Source organism: Oreochromis niloticus, linkage group LG12 (assembly GCF_001858045.2).
Source record: "Oreochromis niloticus isolate F11D_XX linkage group LG12, O_niloticus_UMD_NMBU, whole genome shotgun sequence".
NCBI classification, from domain to species: Eukaryota; Metazoa; Chordata; class Actinopteri; order Cichliformes; family Cichlidae; genus Oreochromis; species Oreochromis niloticus.
This window is the reverse complement of record NC_031977.2, coordinates 32,834,053-32,849,913: the sequence shown is the minus strand read 5'-3', so window position 1 is coordinate 32,849,913 and position 15,861 is coordinate 32,834,053. Positions and strand designations below refer to the sequence as shown.

The 15,861-nt window shown below is 40.4% G+C and overlaps 1 protein-coding gene across 2 annotated transcripts in view; it reads left to right on the top strand.

The window, feature by feature from the left end:
- Window positions 1-15,861, top strand: part of sh2d3cb (SH2 domain containing 3Cb) — a 53,415-nt gene that overhangs the window by 5,530 nt on the left and 32,024 nt on the right. Inside the window, exons 2-6 of one of the 2 annotated variants that reach the window (XM_005451484.4) lie at window positions 2,164-2,899; window positions 10,530-10,569; window positions 11,699-11,827; window positions 14,779-15,173; window positions 15,544-15,635. In XM_005451484.4, coding sequence (XP_005451541.1) covers window positions 2,164-2,899; window positions 10,530-10,569; window positions 11,699-11,827; window positions 14,779-15,173; window positions 15,544-15,635 — 1,392 coding nt within the window. Of the gene's footprint in view, window positions 1-2,163; window positions 2,900-3,548; window positions 3,688-10,529; window positions 10,570-11,698; window positions 11,828-14,778; window positions 15,174-15,543; window positions 15,636-15,861 lie in introns of those variants that run through there. The other variant, XM_003444520.5, reaches the window with a different exon arrangement.

Genomic DNA, 15,861 nt, shown 5'->3' with positions numbered 1-15,861 from the left:
AGTCCATGTTTAGCTGCTGATTTAAATACAGTCAGTGCCTCCAGAGCCTAATTGGTCCTTTGGGAAAACACTTGAACACTGGTGAAAGTTCAGAAGCTTCACCTCATAAGAGAGAAACAAGAGTCCGACGACATTCCTCAAATGCCTCCAACGCAAAGAAAACATGTTGGTTTGCAGCTGTAGGTCTAAATAGGGACATAATGGCTCTGCACTGATGCTTATGTGTGTTTAAAATGTGAATGTTCATGTCACTAAGGGGCTAACCCAAATTAAAAAGATGACCCTGTGCAGGGATCAACCAGTGCATCACTGCAAAACGAGCCAGATTAAAATCATTTTGTCGCTTTTAAACTTGATGAATTTGGGGGTTTTCAGTTTTTAGCACACAGGTTGTGTTTTCCTGTTTTTCTATTTTTTAGAAGATAAAAGATGACAAAGAAATTGATTGAAATCACTCAGCAAGCAAAAAAGTTGAGAAACTCTCTGACTAAATACCTAAAGTCAGAGAATATAAAGACATCATGAACTAAAAAAACAATTTAAAAAAACTGCATGTTCATGTTTCCAAAACACGTCCGATAAACAAGCTTGAAATCACAGACTGTATACAAAAGATGGATGCTACCATGATGTCCTTTCTTTTTTGAGCTCTTATTTTGAAGATAACTTTAAACACAGTCTCACAGTATTTTAAAAGGATTCCAGGAATAATCTGACTAACAATGTCACCTGGTATGAGTTACGAATCATCTCAAGATTTTACTGAGTAAACTTCTATTAGCAAGTAACAAATCTGTCAAAAATAAAACAAACATGTGGGTATATAAAGTCTGTGGTTCTGACACAAGCCTATCACTGTTCCTAAAAAGGTGTCATGTTTTGTTTACTTTATATATATGGTTAGGTTTATATATGGTTTATATATATGGTTTAGGCCCTACAAAGGCACTACTAATTACTTGGTTAGGGTTAGAAAAACGTGGTTTTTCTGAGGTTTGGTTCAAAATATGAGGTTACAGGTCGACTATTGCATTTGAATGTGATGCCAAGACCTTGTTACTATTGCAATTTGTGACGTGCTGAGAGTGAGAATGAGCCCTACTGTGGCAAATGCTGCATAAAACCTTTGGACAGAAATGTGAGACAGCAGCAGCTTTGAGAAAACATCTGTATATGACACAACAGGGAGGAAACAGCTGGCATTTTAGGTCACTGCCAGGTGTTTTTTTTTGTTTTTTTAAATAAAACCAGACCTCATACAGGGATCTGACAAGGAAGCCAAAATCACTGTACACTCTATACCCTGCTTACCCGTCTATTTCACTCTAAATGGGACTAACATTTACAAAATGAACATCAAGTTTTATTAAAGAGGACTTTAAGCTGGGTCAGTACAGTGGTTAGCTCTGTTCCTTTTCAGGAAATCTGGATGGGGACTTTCTGATTAGAGTTTTCATGTTTTCCCCGTTTTTGCGTGGGCTTTCTACAGGTACTCCAGCTTCCTCCTACAGTCCAAAGACATAATGAGTAGGGTTAGTTTGGTGATTTTAAATTGGCTGTTGCTCTGTGTTAGCCCTGTAATAGCTGGGATAGGCTCCAGCCTCCCTGTGTCACTGATAAGGATAACCGGAAGAGAATGGGTGGATGGAGGACTTTAAACGGGCAATTAAGACCATAAAGTCATCAGCAAAGTGTATACTGATGTCATAGATTAAATCAGAAGAGGCTAAATTTCTCATAGTCTTCTATACATTCAGACATGCTTTTGCAACCAAAGGAGTCACCCCCTGTTGGCCATTCGGAAGACTGAAAGCACTTCATTATTCAGAGCCAAAGGCTAAATCCATCATTTATATACTCTAAGCTGCCATCATACAATCCGTGTCATTCATAACCAGTTTTATTTTTTCATATCTTTTAGTTAAAACATTTTCCAACCCTGCAGTTCTGTTGACACATCAATATCCATGAAAGTCTGAACCAGAAGCAAAGCAATTTATGCTCTTTTGACTCAATGAAGGGCTGAAAGTTTTCAAAGAATGTATTTTGCTTGATTGATTTTTGCAAGTGTTCTCCATCTGCGTAATTTCAAAATCCCTTTATTAACGTTTTTGCACTTTAAAAAAAATGTAAACCCCTTTTTAACTAACTCTTCTTCTCCAGATTTAAAACTGTTCGGGAGCCTCTCCAACCTCTCCTTCCGCCGCTCAACGGGGAAGAAGAGCACCAAAGAGCCCCTGGAGTGTGATGGGAACCTTTCCGGGGGCAAATCTGCAGGGATGGGCAACCAGTCGGTGGACGACATGGAGTCCTGCCTCCACAGCTCCACCTACGCCCGATCCTGTGAGATGTACACACATGTGGGGACTGTGCCTCGCAATGACAAGCAGAAGAAGAGCTTCAAGGGGCTGAAGGAGAAGAAGGCCAAGACAGAGGAGGAGGAGGAGGAGGAGAAAGGGATGAGCGAGAGGCAGGGCAATTTGAAGGCGGGAGAGCATGTCCGGGACTCGCCCCTGCTTGGTGCTCTGACAAGCCTTAGTGTGAACAATATGGAAAAGCCTCAGCCAGCTTCTGCATTGGCCCGGTCACTGCCAGTGACACCGACATCCAGCCGGACTTCACCTTTGACCTCAGAATCTGACAGCTGTGATCCTGCTGTGGAACCTTTAACCAGCAGTGAGGCATTAAAGAGCAAGAATGATTTAGAAATAGCCAGAGAGCCTTCAGTTAAGAGCCACAAGGCCACTTCGAACCAGGATCTGTATGTGCCGATGGATCCTATAGCTGAAACAGCCCACAGCCACCTGGACCCCCAAACAGAGAGACCGCGAGGCGTCACACGTACACAGGAAACCACCACAACCGTGAAAAGCTCACAGGAAGTGGAGTATGCTGACAAGTGAGATGTTTATTTATTTTTCTCTCAGAAGATGCAGGTCAGAAGTACACATCCTGATTGTTATTCAGGCAGTCAATTCATATCAGTAGAAAAACGTTTTTACTTAGAAACATAAGAAAAACAGACTGAAAATTCACAAAAGTGTCTTTGTGAGAAAAACTATTAGTAGAAAATAATAATAATCACGAGAGTTTGAAAAAAGGTCGTTTCATGACCTGACACCCAGCTGCTTTTTAGTGGAAATAAATTTAATATTGACTTGACCTGAAATAAATCAGTCACTTAATCGATCTATTGGTCTATTAAATTATCTATTAAAAATAAAAAGATATAAATATTAAAAATAAAACATAAAAATTAAATCTACTTAAATTAAAATAAAAAATAATATAAAATGCACAACACTCTATAAGCTCGAGTCACTGAATCAAATAATGCTGGATAAAAATATTTAAAATGAATAGATCTAAAAATGTAAATACAATGAAATAATAGAAAATATAGTCTGTAACAGAAGAGACAATAAAAGTAACTCTGTGGTAAAATAATAACTAATTAATTATTGAAAAGAAACTAAGTAACATTATGACACTCTCTAAAAAATAAAACTCTCAAATATTCAACACATGAAGATTAAAATGCACTGTGAAAGTGGCTGTCGCTGCGGACATGCGCAGTAGCACCGCTCCCACTCACTATCAGTCAGCTGGGCAAAGCCGTGAGGACTGACCTCGGGACAAGATGTGTGAAGTTGGGGACTTAAAGTTAAGCGGTGCGAGGAGGGAAAGGTGAGAAAACCGCATCCGCTATTAACTCTTTATTCACTGATAACACAGAGGCAGGCTGTGAGATCAGAGTTTGTGTTTCTTTAATATGAACACACACAAACTGAGGGTTGTTTTTTTTCTGAAACAGAGAGACAGAAAACTATCTGTCACGATCATCTGTTAATCTGCTTCGGGGGAAGTTTCAGCTCCGAGGCTTTGATATTTTTATCCCTTCGATCGCTTTTTTTTCGTTTGAAGTATATTTTTAAAGGCGGAAATAGAGGCGTGTTTTTGGTTAGTTTGGTGCCATAAAACCTGAAACGTGGATCAGTAAAACATTTACTAGCTACAAGTCGACTTTGAAGTGAGTGGGCTTGCTGGCTCTGGACCGGTCTGTTAGTTACATAAGCGGAGGAATTTGATCCTGCGCTGCTTCACTCTGAATAGTGATAAGACTTCTTTGGCAGAGATGCAGCAGCAGGTTTAACTTCGTCTCTTTTCCACCTGACTTGTATGTCCCGCTGCATGCTGTCACAGTTTCGCGACCTTGTGTCAGTCGCTTAGTGCTGGCTTCAAGGAAAAGCATCCAAATTATAAAAGAAATGAATGATTCTCATACAAATAAAAGGCTATGGAATTACTTAAATGTTATGGCCCTGCAGGTAAAAGTCTTAATCAAGCTGAAGTAAATGATCAGGTCTTCAAATGTGGGTAAAAACCTGAATTAAAGTTTATAAATCAGAAAATAAAGCACAGACAGTAAAAAACACTTAAGATTACTTTGGCATGTCTATATTTCCCCAAATGAAAGTCAATGAAATGAAAATTCAATTTTTTTTCTAGACTAAGGAAACGTCACAAACTCTGTGACAAATTCTGGTGTGTAGCATGAAATTGAATTTTTTGGTAATTGCTTTTTCCAGTAGATATTGTCCTGTTATTCCTATTAACATTATGCTGTAATCAAGAATTTAGTTTGTAAAAACTAAAATCATCAGAATTTGACTTTAAGTTAGTTTTCGTTTGCAAAGATCTGTTTCAAGCTTCTAAATGTCACCAAACATTTGAGTAAAACAGTGAAGTGACGGTGTGATTCGTGTAGATGTAGTAATATCTGATACCAGTGAATTACTGGAAAAATAAAGCTCAGAGGTGAAAAAATTTACAAAGTCAGAATCGCAAAAGTGCTCAAAAAATTGAACAAAATATCGATACATCCAAAATCTCAACTTCATATACAGTTCATCTGACAGCTGTGATAACAGGCCTGCTAATTATCACCAGCCTGATCATTTGATTTGAACTCGCTTAACCTGCGAATTCAATTCAGAGAATTCAAGAGGTTAACGAAGGCCAACAAGAGTGAAAGTAAAAGGAAATGTGTCTGTATCTGTAAAACAACAACCTCTGAAATGATGAGAATGATGAATATTTGGTTGTTTTACTTAAAAATCGTCTTATGTTGTTTCATTATGAAGTCTTATTGTTAGCATTTTGGCTCCTGTCATTTTATTTATTAATGTTTTGGATACAGAAATAACCATATCTGAAGGAAGAGGTGTTTGTCTTTATTCATAGACTGTATGTGTGCATCACACAGAAGACAAGTACCTATCAACTAGTGCTAAGAATATCAGTCACCAGCACTGACGCTAACACATCTCAGATGTTTTGTAGCAGACAGAAAGTCGTATTATTGGTCAGATAATTCTATTAAAAACTCTCCAAAAAGCACAAACTACACAGACACAGTGAGTCATGTTCAGAAAGTCCAGTTAGGGGCGACGAGCACCCGTTCTTTCAAACTCAAAGCTTTAGGAGAAAGAAGATCTCCCAACCAAAAAACCTCTGTATCTGTTTAAAAAACTAACAGCAAATGGCTTTAAGACTCACATCAGCCTCGAAGGAAAGCTTTTAGTTTTATTATCGACTTTCAGTAGCAGAATCAGAGGAAATGGTGTCCCGTAGCTGTCAGGGAAAAAGGTTCAGAGTGGATTTCTGGATAAACAGAGACGACTTTTAAACGTCCAGCCTCCCATTAACAGTGTGTTTCTTTTAACTACTGGTGCAGTGCCTGTTCTGGGTAAGTGTAGCCCCAACTTACAGATTTTCCCTGACTGTGCAGTTAATTGGAAGTTGCTGGTTTGAAAAGAAGAACGCTGTATGGTCACACTTGTTGAATGTGCATGTAGTGAAAACATAACTGAATGACTTAAGCTGTTTGTCACAGGAAACCAAAGACTAACATTTTTTTAAATGTCTGTTTGTGTTTTTGAGAACTGGTCTGAATTTTGTTATTCCACATTTCAACCCTGCACCATGGGGACAGTACAACGCCTTAAGATGTAGACGATGGTCTTCAAACCTCAGTGTGGGACCAAAACACCGCCATGTCGGACACTTTTAGATGTGGTATCGCTAAACTAAGTGACGTGCGTTCATGTGGATGAATGCCCTCACAAAGATATTTAAACAAACATGGCTGTGTTTGTATGTGGGCCCCGTCCCTGCAGATAAAGTGGAGCCACAGTCACAGTAGTGGACTCACTAGGACCAGGAAAACGATGAGAACTCTTCATCCAAACGACCAGAAACCCATCAAGTTTGAGGCATATCCCACGAACGATCGATGAGACAGGCGAATTGGAGATTTCTCAAATTATTAGTAAGAGTACAGAAGAGCAGTTTTAGTTTCCTAAAATTACCCACAGCCCAGCCGCAGAGGTGTCACATCAGCTTTCAGCTGTTCACAGTTTCAGAGGAATTGCACTGCCAGAACTGAGCACGTTCTGAATTCTCACCTCATTGCAATAAAGGAGGTAATTCAAGTTTAAGAAGCCATCAGAGCAGAAGTGGTCATTGAGGCTGAACTTGACCTGCTTTTAAAAAGTCATCCAGGTTTGGTGACTTTCTTTTTCCACTCTGTGTTTGTTGCAGTCAGCCTCAGCTCTTTGCAACTAATGTCATTATTAGGGAAGCGTTAAACCACAGGCAGAGTCTCTCTGACTGTGTGGCTGTTGTTTGATGGCGTAACAGCTGCTGGCAGTCAGAGCAGGAACTGCTGTAAGATTTGGTGCTGGTTTGAGGAGTGCAGCCCTGAAGTGGAGGGAGTTTCCCCCTCATGGATAAGGCCACTGCAAGCACTCTTATAACTTAACAGTGAACAGACTTTAACTGTGGTTTGCTCCAAGTGTGAAGAAAAAATGTGAGCAGAAGAATATTGACCGAGTGTGAAGGTATCCTGTCCACGTATAGGTGGATGTTGACCACTGGTTATAAGCTGGTTATAAGCTTATTCTTAGATATAGCTGCAGGTCTCCAGTTTGTCGCCTTTAAATAGAGATAAAAACATCTATCATTATATCTCACATCAGGTGACCTGAGCCGTCTCCTTACAGAGACCTCAGGGTTGAGGGCGTTACTCTTTTATCCTCTGGGTTGTGTGAAAAGTAGTGAAAAATTCAAACACAATCACCGGGCAACCACCAGTCTTTTTTCCTGTTCTCAAGGAGGTTCACATCCTATTTTTACAGAATTCGTCATTAATAAGTAATAAGCTACATTCCTCATTGCAAGGAAATGACTGAGTCATTATGTGTTTTGAATGGAAAAATCAGCTTAACTTTTTAATAAATAATTACATGAATATAGCAAATATATAATACAATATAAATGTTCTGAACCTGCATTTATTGGTTAAGTAATAAGCTACAGTCGATTACAAGATAGATAAAAAGAAAAAATGTAAAAATATATTTGCATTTGCACTTTCAGTCTTTACTGCTATCATATGTGGTCGTTTGCTGTCACCCGATATCTGATCCACATCAGACGACTGTATCCATACTCGCTTTTAAACCATTTGGAACGTCTAGGCATGCATTTATTTTATTTTATTCTGTGTGATGTGTCGTAGGGGTAGAGGTGCTCTCTGTTTTTATTCGCTCCAAGGATCTCAGAATTGGAACATCCTGATACTTGGAAGCTTGGAGTTTTTCAGCCCTGAGTTTGAAGAAGCACGTATGAAGCAGCTTTTACTGGAATGAATGGGGTGCCGTGTTGTATCCTGGGAGCTTTGTCTTTCTCTGACTTCCTGTTTATTATATTGTCCTCAATAATACCATAAAAATACCCCCCTCCTCCTCCTCCTTTCTAGCCCTAAAGGGTTTAATCTAATAATTAAAACAGCCAGTGAGCGTCTGCATCATTCCGAAACAGCACAAGCAGTATATCAGGGCTTAAAATCATCTGCGTGGGGTTTAGTTTTTGAATGCCAGCGAGTTTCTCATGCTGTATGTCCACATCTGTGAGTGTGTGCTGCCTGTACTCAGAGTTTGTGTTTGGGAACAAAAGGTCACCTCCCTTGACTCTTGGAAGTATGCAGCCAGTTGAGGAAGAGCAGAGAGTTTCACCCTGCCAGTGTGCTGTGTTTCTGCGCTGACATAACGCATCAGAGCTGTCAGAAAGAAACAAAGCTTTTGGGGGTTTTTTTGGGGTTTTTTTTGTTTAAAGCATCATTTTAAAAGTGTCAGTGGTCCTCTGGGTGCTGAGTTTAGTTTTGTGAGCCCCAAAGGCCTCAGATTTGGTGAGGATCCAGCTGTTGTGTGGATGGACATCATGGAGAAAAAATGTTTCTTTTGCTTCAGTCTGAAAAACAGACCGTTTGCAGATACGAGCAGGAATATTCCCAATCCTCCCTGGAGGAGTTTGTTGGGTTGCATGTTGTTGCTGGGCGGTGTCGAATGAACTCACTGCTGCTGTCAGAGAGTTTCGCAAGAGGGCCGATGGACAGGAGACAGAAAAAAGCATGTACAACTTCTGCTGCTGCTACCAGAACTATGATAATATTGCTACTCACATATCAAGATATGGGATTTTTAAAAAATCAAGTAAATTTAATGACAAACAATAAGGAAAACGTGCTGTTTGAAAACAGGGCTGTTGGATTTCCAGCCTTTAATCAAGGCCGAACAATAAAAGAAAAAAGCTGAATTTGACCATGATGTCAGTTGTTTGCTGTTTTGCATCTGATACCATAGAGTTGCTATGTCAATGACACGTTGTCAGACCACAACTCTGCAACAGTTTAAACTCTAATCTTGCATGAGTGCGACAGGAAATATGTCACAGTAGATGAAAATTACAAAACACGTTGAATGTTTGTTGAAAGTTGCATAAAATGTGGTTTCTGGAAACAGCGGGCACCAAAGCCCCCGTGGCTACATTTAGTAGTTACCTGACTCAGACACACTGAATCCTGTGGAGGTTCAGTGGATGATGTAGCAGTGTCAGCTATTTCAACATCTTGCAGGCTCTACTGTGATTCTGACGCGTCGCAGAAGCGACCGTCTTCTCTGCAACTCTAAAAATAGTGCCAGTTGTAGCTGCACAGAGCAGATGGGGGGTTAGGACGACATGGTATGGTGTAAACATTACATGCAAACACGCTGTGCAGCTCCAGTGTATTAACTGACTCCCAGCTATAGACTGTATAAAAGTTGGACATAAATATTGTGGCGTCTGATACTGGTTAGTAAAACACCGCCATGAAGCTTTGAGCTGAGCGGCCTCAGACATGACAGGCGGAGGTGGGCGGGGGGAGAGATCTGACTGAACCACCCCACAGTTGCTAGTTAACAACTTCTCAATTACGAGTCATTGGCAGCTGATCAAGCGGCAGGCGATTCTCTCTCCTCTAACAAGGCTCCCTGAGAAACACAAGGGCTATACTGAAACTTTGATGTTTTATGATTTTTTGTTATAACATGCTGACGTCAGCCATTTTTTAAAATTACAATATGATCAAGGGCAAATGCTTAGCCTACCTAGATACTCGTGCCCCCCAAGGCCTAGCTTATTGTTGTGAAGTTTGAAGACGATCCATAAAAAATTCTGGGTAATATAAAGTTTTTACTGATTGTCACATTTGCTGTGATCTTGACCTCATTTTCACCTAAGTTAAATCAGCGCTGGATGCTGTCGGTATCTACCATCACACAGAATCTGAGAATGATATGTGGACGCTAGACTGCGAACAGGCAGACCGATTACATACTTGATTACAATATGACCTTAAAGTAGCAACTGAGACCAGAAACTATTTAAAATTGTGTTTAGTGTGTTTAGTGAGGTCATACAGCAATGAGCTGAGTCCTGTTTTTACACAGACTTCTGTACAATGTCTTTGCCCCCCTGGTGGTCATTAAAAAGAATACACATTTAGGGCACTACCACTTTGGCTTCACTCTTCTGACACAGAAACTAGTCATTGGTCCCAGATTCTTCCTGGTTGGATCTTTATTGTATGTTGGTCGATCGATTTTTCTTTTCCCATCACTGCTCTGTTGATCTCTACTGAGCAATTTATGTACACTTAATTTATTCAGAGCAGCCGTCATTCATGAAAACACAGAGCTCTTGTATCGCATCCAATAAGAAACAAAAAATTAAAAGTAGAAGAAAAATAAATAAACAAATACTAACCTGACCAATACAGGATTTTAAAGACTGATACCGATATTTGGTGATTTTGTTTTTTTCTAGCAGAAAGATGAAACCAACACATTTTTCTAAGATGTGTTAAACATAGTTGTTTATTTATTTACTTGATTGTCATCTGCCAAACTCTGCTCAGATCAGCTGGAGTTTATTTGTGGCATTGGATGTGTTGAAGAGAGAGAACCCTCTTCTTTAATTTGCTTTGTTTAATATTTATTTTTCCCTGTTATTAATACCTCATTAGACTCTTTTTTTTTAGAAACTTTCACGTGAATTATTAGCTGTTAGGTAATTGGGGACTCTTACAAAAAAAAAGTTCAAACTAATATTTTTAATAAATCAAACTTGTTTCCTTTGTTTTTTAGGCATCGGGACATGACAGATGGTGGAGGAGAATATGTGAAAGTAAGCTTACTTTTTTGTGTGACTTTAAAGTATATTTTACTCTCATTTTGATTCAGCTTCCTTTTGCTTTCTCACTTCCTCTGGTCAAGCCTTTTTCCAGCTGTATATAGGACCTCTCACCTCTGTGATTCCCTACACTCGGCTCTGTGGCTCTAATTCAATGAGGACAGTGACAGAAAAGCCTCGGGGAATGTGGCCCCTCTGCGGTGACATACTTCTGAGCTGACTTGGTTACCGCTGGGAATGGTGGTGTCTCGGCCGGCGGCCTTGTTTAGGAAAGGTGGAGAGAGACGTGGAGAGCAAGACGATTTCCACTCCATTGACTTATAATTGGATATTTGACAAACACACTTGTCTAAATGGTACAAGCTGCCAGTGAATGATAATGCTAATGAAATTAGAGCTGGAGGCTTCCAGGTCTTTACCACACAACACACACACCATCTTATTTTGTTTTGAAGTGGTCCTGGCCCCGTTCCCAGCCTTTGATTCACAGTTCAACGGGGCAAACCATTCTGTCAAAGCAGAAGGGGGTGGGAGGTGTCAGGGACCAGAAAAACAACATGTCACCTATAAAGCTGAGGAATGTGTTTGTGTGTGTGTCCACACTCCCAGTATTCCCAGCTTGTCCTCAACATAAACTTTTGTATACAGTAGCTTCTTCTTCTTTTTTTTTTGCATAAAGACACGACAGACAAAGGCCGCTGAGCGATGACCCCCACCTAACAATTACGTTGCCACAGTGACAAGGCCAAAACTCCAGCATGGGTCTGGGTTTTGGGCCTCTGGTGCCGCCACTGTGGATGCCAGTGTGGGAATGCCAGAGCTGTCCATCCTCCCTCTCTCTATTCCTCCTCTCTCATCCCACTCTGTCCTCTGTTAACAGACATTCACACAAAAACAGCAGAGAAGGCTGCAGATTGGCTACATGCTTGTATTTTAGCCATTTCTTTAAAAAGCCAATCTGGTTTAGACTTTTTTTCAGGAAGGAAAAACGCGGAAGATAAAAGACTGGGATTTGACCTTTAGCCAGCAGAGGTCACACAATGGCTTAAACTCATGTTGTTGCCTTCCTGTGTTCGTACATGGGGGGGTTGTTTCTCAACGTGCGCCTGTCATGTCTTTTAAGTTCTCCAAGGAGAAGTTCTGGTTGGAGGCGCCGTCTGAGAAACTGAGGAAGCAGCTGGAGGAAGAGCTGAGGCTGAGCGGCACAAACCTGAAGAGCCACGCTTGGTACCACGGATGCATCCCCTGGCAGGTCTGCCTCTGACCTATGCACATGCAAATACACACATTTTTTTTTTGCAGCTGTCATTACTTGTGTTATTTAGGGTTACACAAAAAGGAACTATGAATAAAGGATGTTTTTAGCTTTCATACATTAAGTTCAGACAACGTTGAGAGAATCAGTTCTGGACATTATGCACCACTACTTATGCAGCATACGGCAGGAAATAGTCTGTTTCAGTCCTGAACATACTGGCTGTTCAATGTTTAGGCATCGAGGGGTACTCAGTTGTTACGAGACAGTTAAACAGCATCACTTGCATGGAACTGGGCATCACACAGGCCAGACTCTAATGGACTGTTTAATTTTGACCAAGCATTTCCAGGGCTGCACGGTGTGTCAACAGGTAGACCCAACAACTACCTGCTAGGCCTATGACCTCCATTAAATTGACTTACCAAACTGGACCTCTCAACCATGTTTAGTATCTTGCGGAGCACTTTTAATGATGCTATCTGGCAAATAATATGGCTTGCTTTGTAGTAAATACTTTCCATGAATTTGGTTGTAGGTAGCATTAGCTAGTAAGTTTAAATGTGTATGAATATTCCAGCTCTAAGAAACTAAGAAATGTGGCATTGACCAAAGACGAAGCTTCAAAATGCAGAGGCTTAAATCAGTGGGTGGTCTCACAATGGCTACTTCTATTTATAGTCCAATTGCCCGACTGTGGTTCTGACGGCTACGTCAGGTAATATCTGGAAAAATACATGTGGGGGAGAAAAAAACAGTTCCCAGCATCTGCCCTGCAAGCAAGCAAGCGTTTTCACCACAAACCAGCTCTGAACATTACGTAACAAAAATGGCTTTAGTTTCTTAGTTACTGGTCGACGTCACTACAGACTAGACCGTGGGATAGTAATCGATTAGAAATGCAGCAATGAAACAAAAACAAGAGAGTGGAAATAGTGGGCAGTGGTGGTTAAGTGGGTGTGGGGATGGTAGTGACTGGGGGGGAGGGTATACTCTCAGAGGTTGGTTTAATTTTGGTTTCTTTACTTTCCCTTTCACTTTTTCAAAACATTGGACTCCAGTTGCTTCATCACCAAAGTTTCGATGCTGGTGATGAAGCAACTGGAGCTAAAGAAAACTGGCATACTTAACCAATCAGGGAAACCTTCAGAAGTACTACACATCTCCTGACCCAGAGTGTAAGTGAGCATGAACCAAAGAGTCAAAGTTTGTTTTTCAACACGCAACAAAAGTCTTGTAGGAGTGTGCATTTCCATAATTGTTCATACAGTCGACCCACTAACGGAAAAATATTTTTCCTGTGATGTGCTCTGTGGGCTGTTTTTTCACCGAATCTGCTGTTGGTTTTGTCAGATATTTGTCTAGGCTGTGAAAGGAAAGGACTTTTAGGTGTTCTCCTTATTAGGACAGGGATTGTTTTGTGCCGATATGTGTGAATATGAAAGGTTTAGTGTTAGATTGTTAATCGGAATCTACACAGGTGATACTGAGTAACAAAAAAGTAACATAAAGAGTAATGTAACAAAGTAGTTCTACAGAGAATAAAGAAGAAAACTAAAACATAAAATGAAGTTAAAAAATATGTAATGTTCAGAAGTCAGATGTATCCAACATCCTTTAATGGAAGGACAAGCTGATAGGCTGTTGTGGGAATGAAGGCTACATGAAGGGAAAAGGTTGTTGTTTCAGGGGAAAAGCTCATGCTGTGTTAAAAAGCATCTTCAATCTAAGAGTCTAATGAGCTCACTGAAACATGGATAACTATATCACCATTAGAACACCTTTTCTTTTGCATCTTTTCTTTTTCTGTCAGATTTGCTGTATTGCTTCCTGATAAAACAGAGAGTATCTTTGGGTTTTGAAAAAACATTTTATTAAAGCAAGCTTGTTTTAAAGAAATGCCTTTGCCCCATCCAGCTAGAACTGGATTCAGAGCAGAACTGAACAATCAGAACCTGTAGAAATAACTTCCATGGGTTTTCTTAATTGCTTATCCAGTTGAGGGTCAATGGGGCCTGTCCCAGCAGACAGAGGGTGAAAGGTGGAGTACACTCTGGACAGTTTGCCGGTTTATCGCAGTGCTAACAGAGAGACAGAAAACCATTCACATTTGCAAAACCCAGAGAGAACCCATACAGTCACAGGGAGAACCTGCAAACCCCACACAGCAAAGCGCTAGCCTGCAAAGCTTACCACTGAACTACTGCATTTATTCAGATACCACAGTCATGTAGCTATTAGGCCACAAGAGGGAGCGTCGGGCTAAACTTTGGAGACAGAATGATGTTAGAAGGAGTTTAGGTATACTTTATAGTACAAAACCCCTTCAAAAGGTTTTCCTCTCTGTTCAATACATGGCACCCTCTATTCTTAGTTTTGATTTTAAATACAAAACTCAAAAAAGCAGAAAGCAGAAGCAGAAAAGCTGATGCTTCCACAATTCTTAACAATCATTTAGTGTCAATACGAAAAGGGAATTTAGTGAAATAAAGGTCAGCATGATAGTGTTTGGAAATGCTTGTTTATTTTTCATGAATCCTGTTTACTTTAACTTAGTTTGACTTTATTTTTTCCCCTGGTGGTTCACCGTCCAGCAGCAGCCCTATTCAAGCCTCACAGTTTGAGAAACACTTTCAGGAATGAGATTTAAACTAACTTGGATTTCTTCCTCTGTGTCTGAGTGTTTAGATGTGCAAATGTTAAAAACCTTTCACAAATATTGTTTACATCACTATTAAAAACAGATACATTTTGAGTGATGTGACTAGTATTGTATTTTTTTGTCTTGAACTCAATTCATTCCAAACAATTTTTAAAATAAACCTTATATATCAATTAGACAAAATAAAATAAAAGTGAAACATCACACTGCGTCTTTAATCACATTGGTATGAATGTAACAATGATGAAATGTCTAATAACTAACAGAAATTAAAACATCTGTTCAGGTGTCGGAGAGCCTTGTGGTGAACCATGGCGACTTCCTCGTCAGGGACTCTCAGTCCAGTCAGGGTGACTTTGTCCTTACCAGCCGGTGGGAGCAGAAAACACTTCACTTCCTCATCGGGAAGGTGGTGGTTCAGTCCGCTGAGACGTACACTCGGGTTCAGTACAGCTTGGAGGGCGAGGCCTTCGACTCCTTACCTGCCCTTGTTCATTTCTATGTGGGCAGCCGGGCGGCTCTGACTCGGTGGAGCGGAGCTCAGATTCACCAGCCAGTCAACAGGACGTTGCCACTTAGCTACCTGGAGACGGCTTTCCGCACCACTGCCATCACCTCATCGGGTCAAAAGGGGCTGAGGAACGGTAGCATGGGAGGAGAGGAGAGGGTCTGTCCGAGAAGGTGTGGTTCCACTTGTTTAATTCCTTTTAAGTTACGATTTTTATGTGTAACATAATAAATGCACAGCATGAACTCATGTGAAAAACTATGACACATGAGGACTGTAAATGAATTGTCTGACTTTTGACTGTTTAAGGCTATAAAGTTTATTTTATAGTAAGAAAGAAAAACATAATCCAATAAAAAGTTTGCCACGTTGAATTTCTTGATTCACATGGGGAAAAACAATGGAGGGCTTCATAGAGCAGTTAATTAAAAACATGAACTCATCCTCTTTACAATCTTGTATTAATCTGCTAAAGTAAATGTGGTGGATGAAATTAAAATGAGTCCTGTGGTTCTGTAATATGTGCCATCTCTCTCTATGTAGTCCTTCCTCTAACAACCACAAGGAGGCAGACGTGAACAGGGAACAGGATGGCCAGCTGAGTCCTGGAGAATTGTTTCTTTCTACTAGCCGCTGTAAGTTAAACCTTTTCTCCTCTTGCCTCACAGCTTGATAATCCCCTAAATACTCATCAGTATTATGATGAATCAATAGTACAGCAGTAGGAAGAGGGTCAAGAAAAAGAGTCTTATTTGGGTTGTTATTGCCCCAACAGCCTGGTCTGCCTGGCTTTTAGTCAACAGCCAGGAACTTCAACCTGATTCGGAGGATCTGTGGCTGCTTGCTCTCTGGCTTGTATAA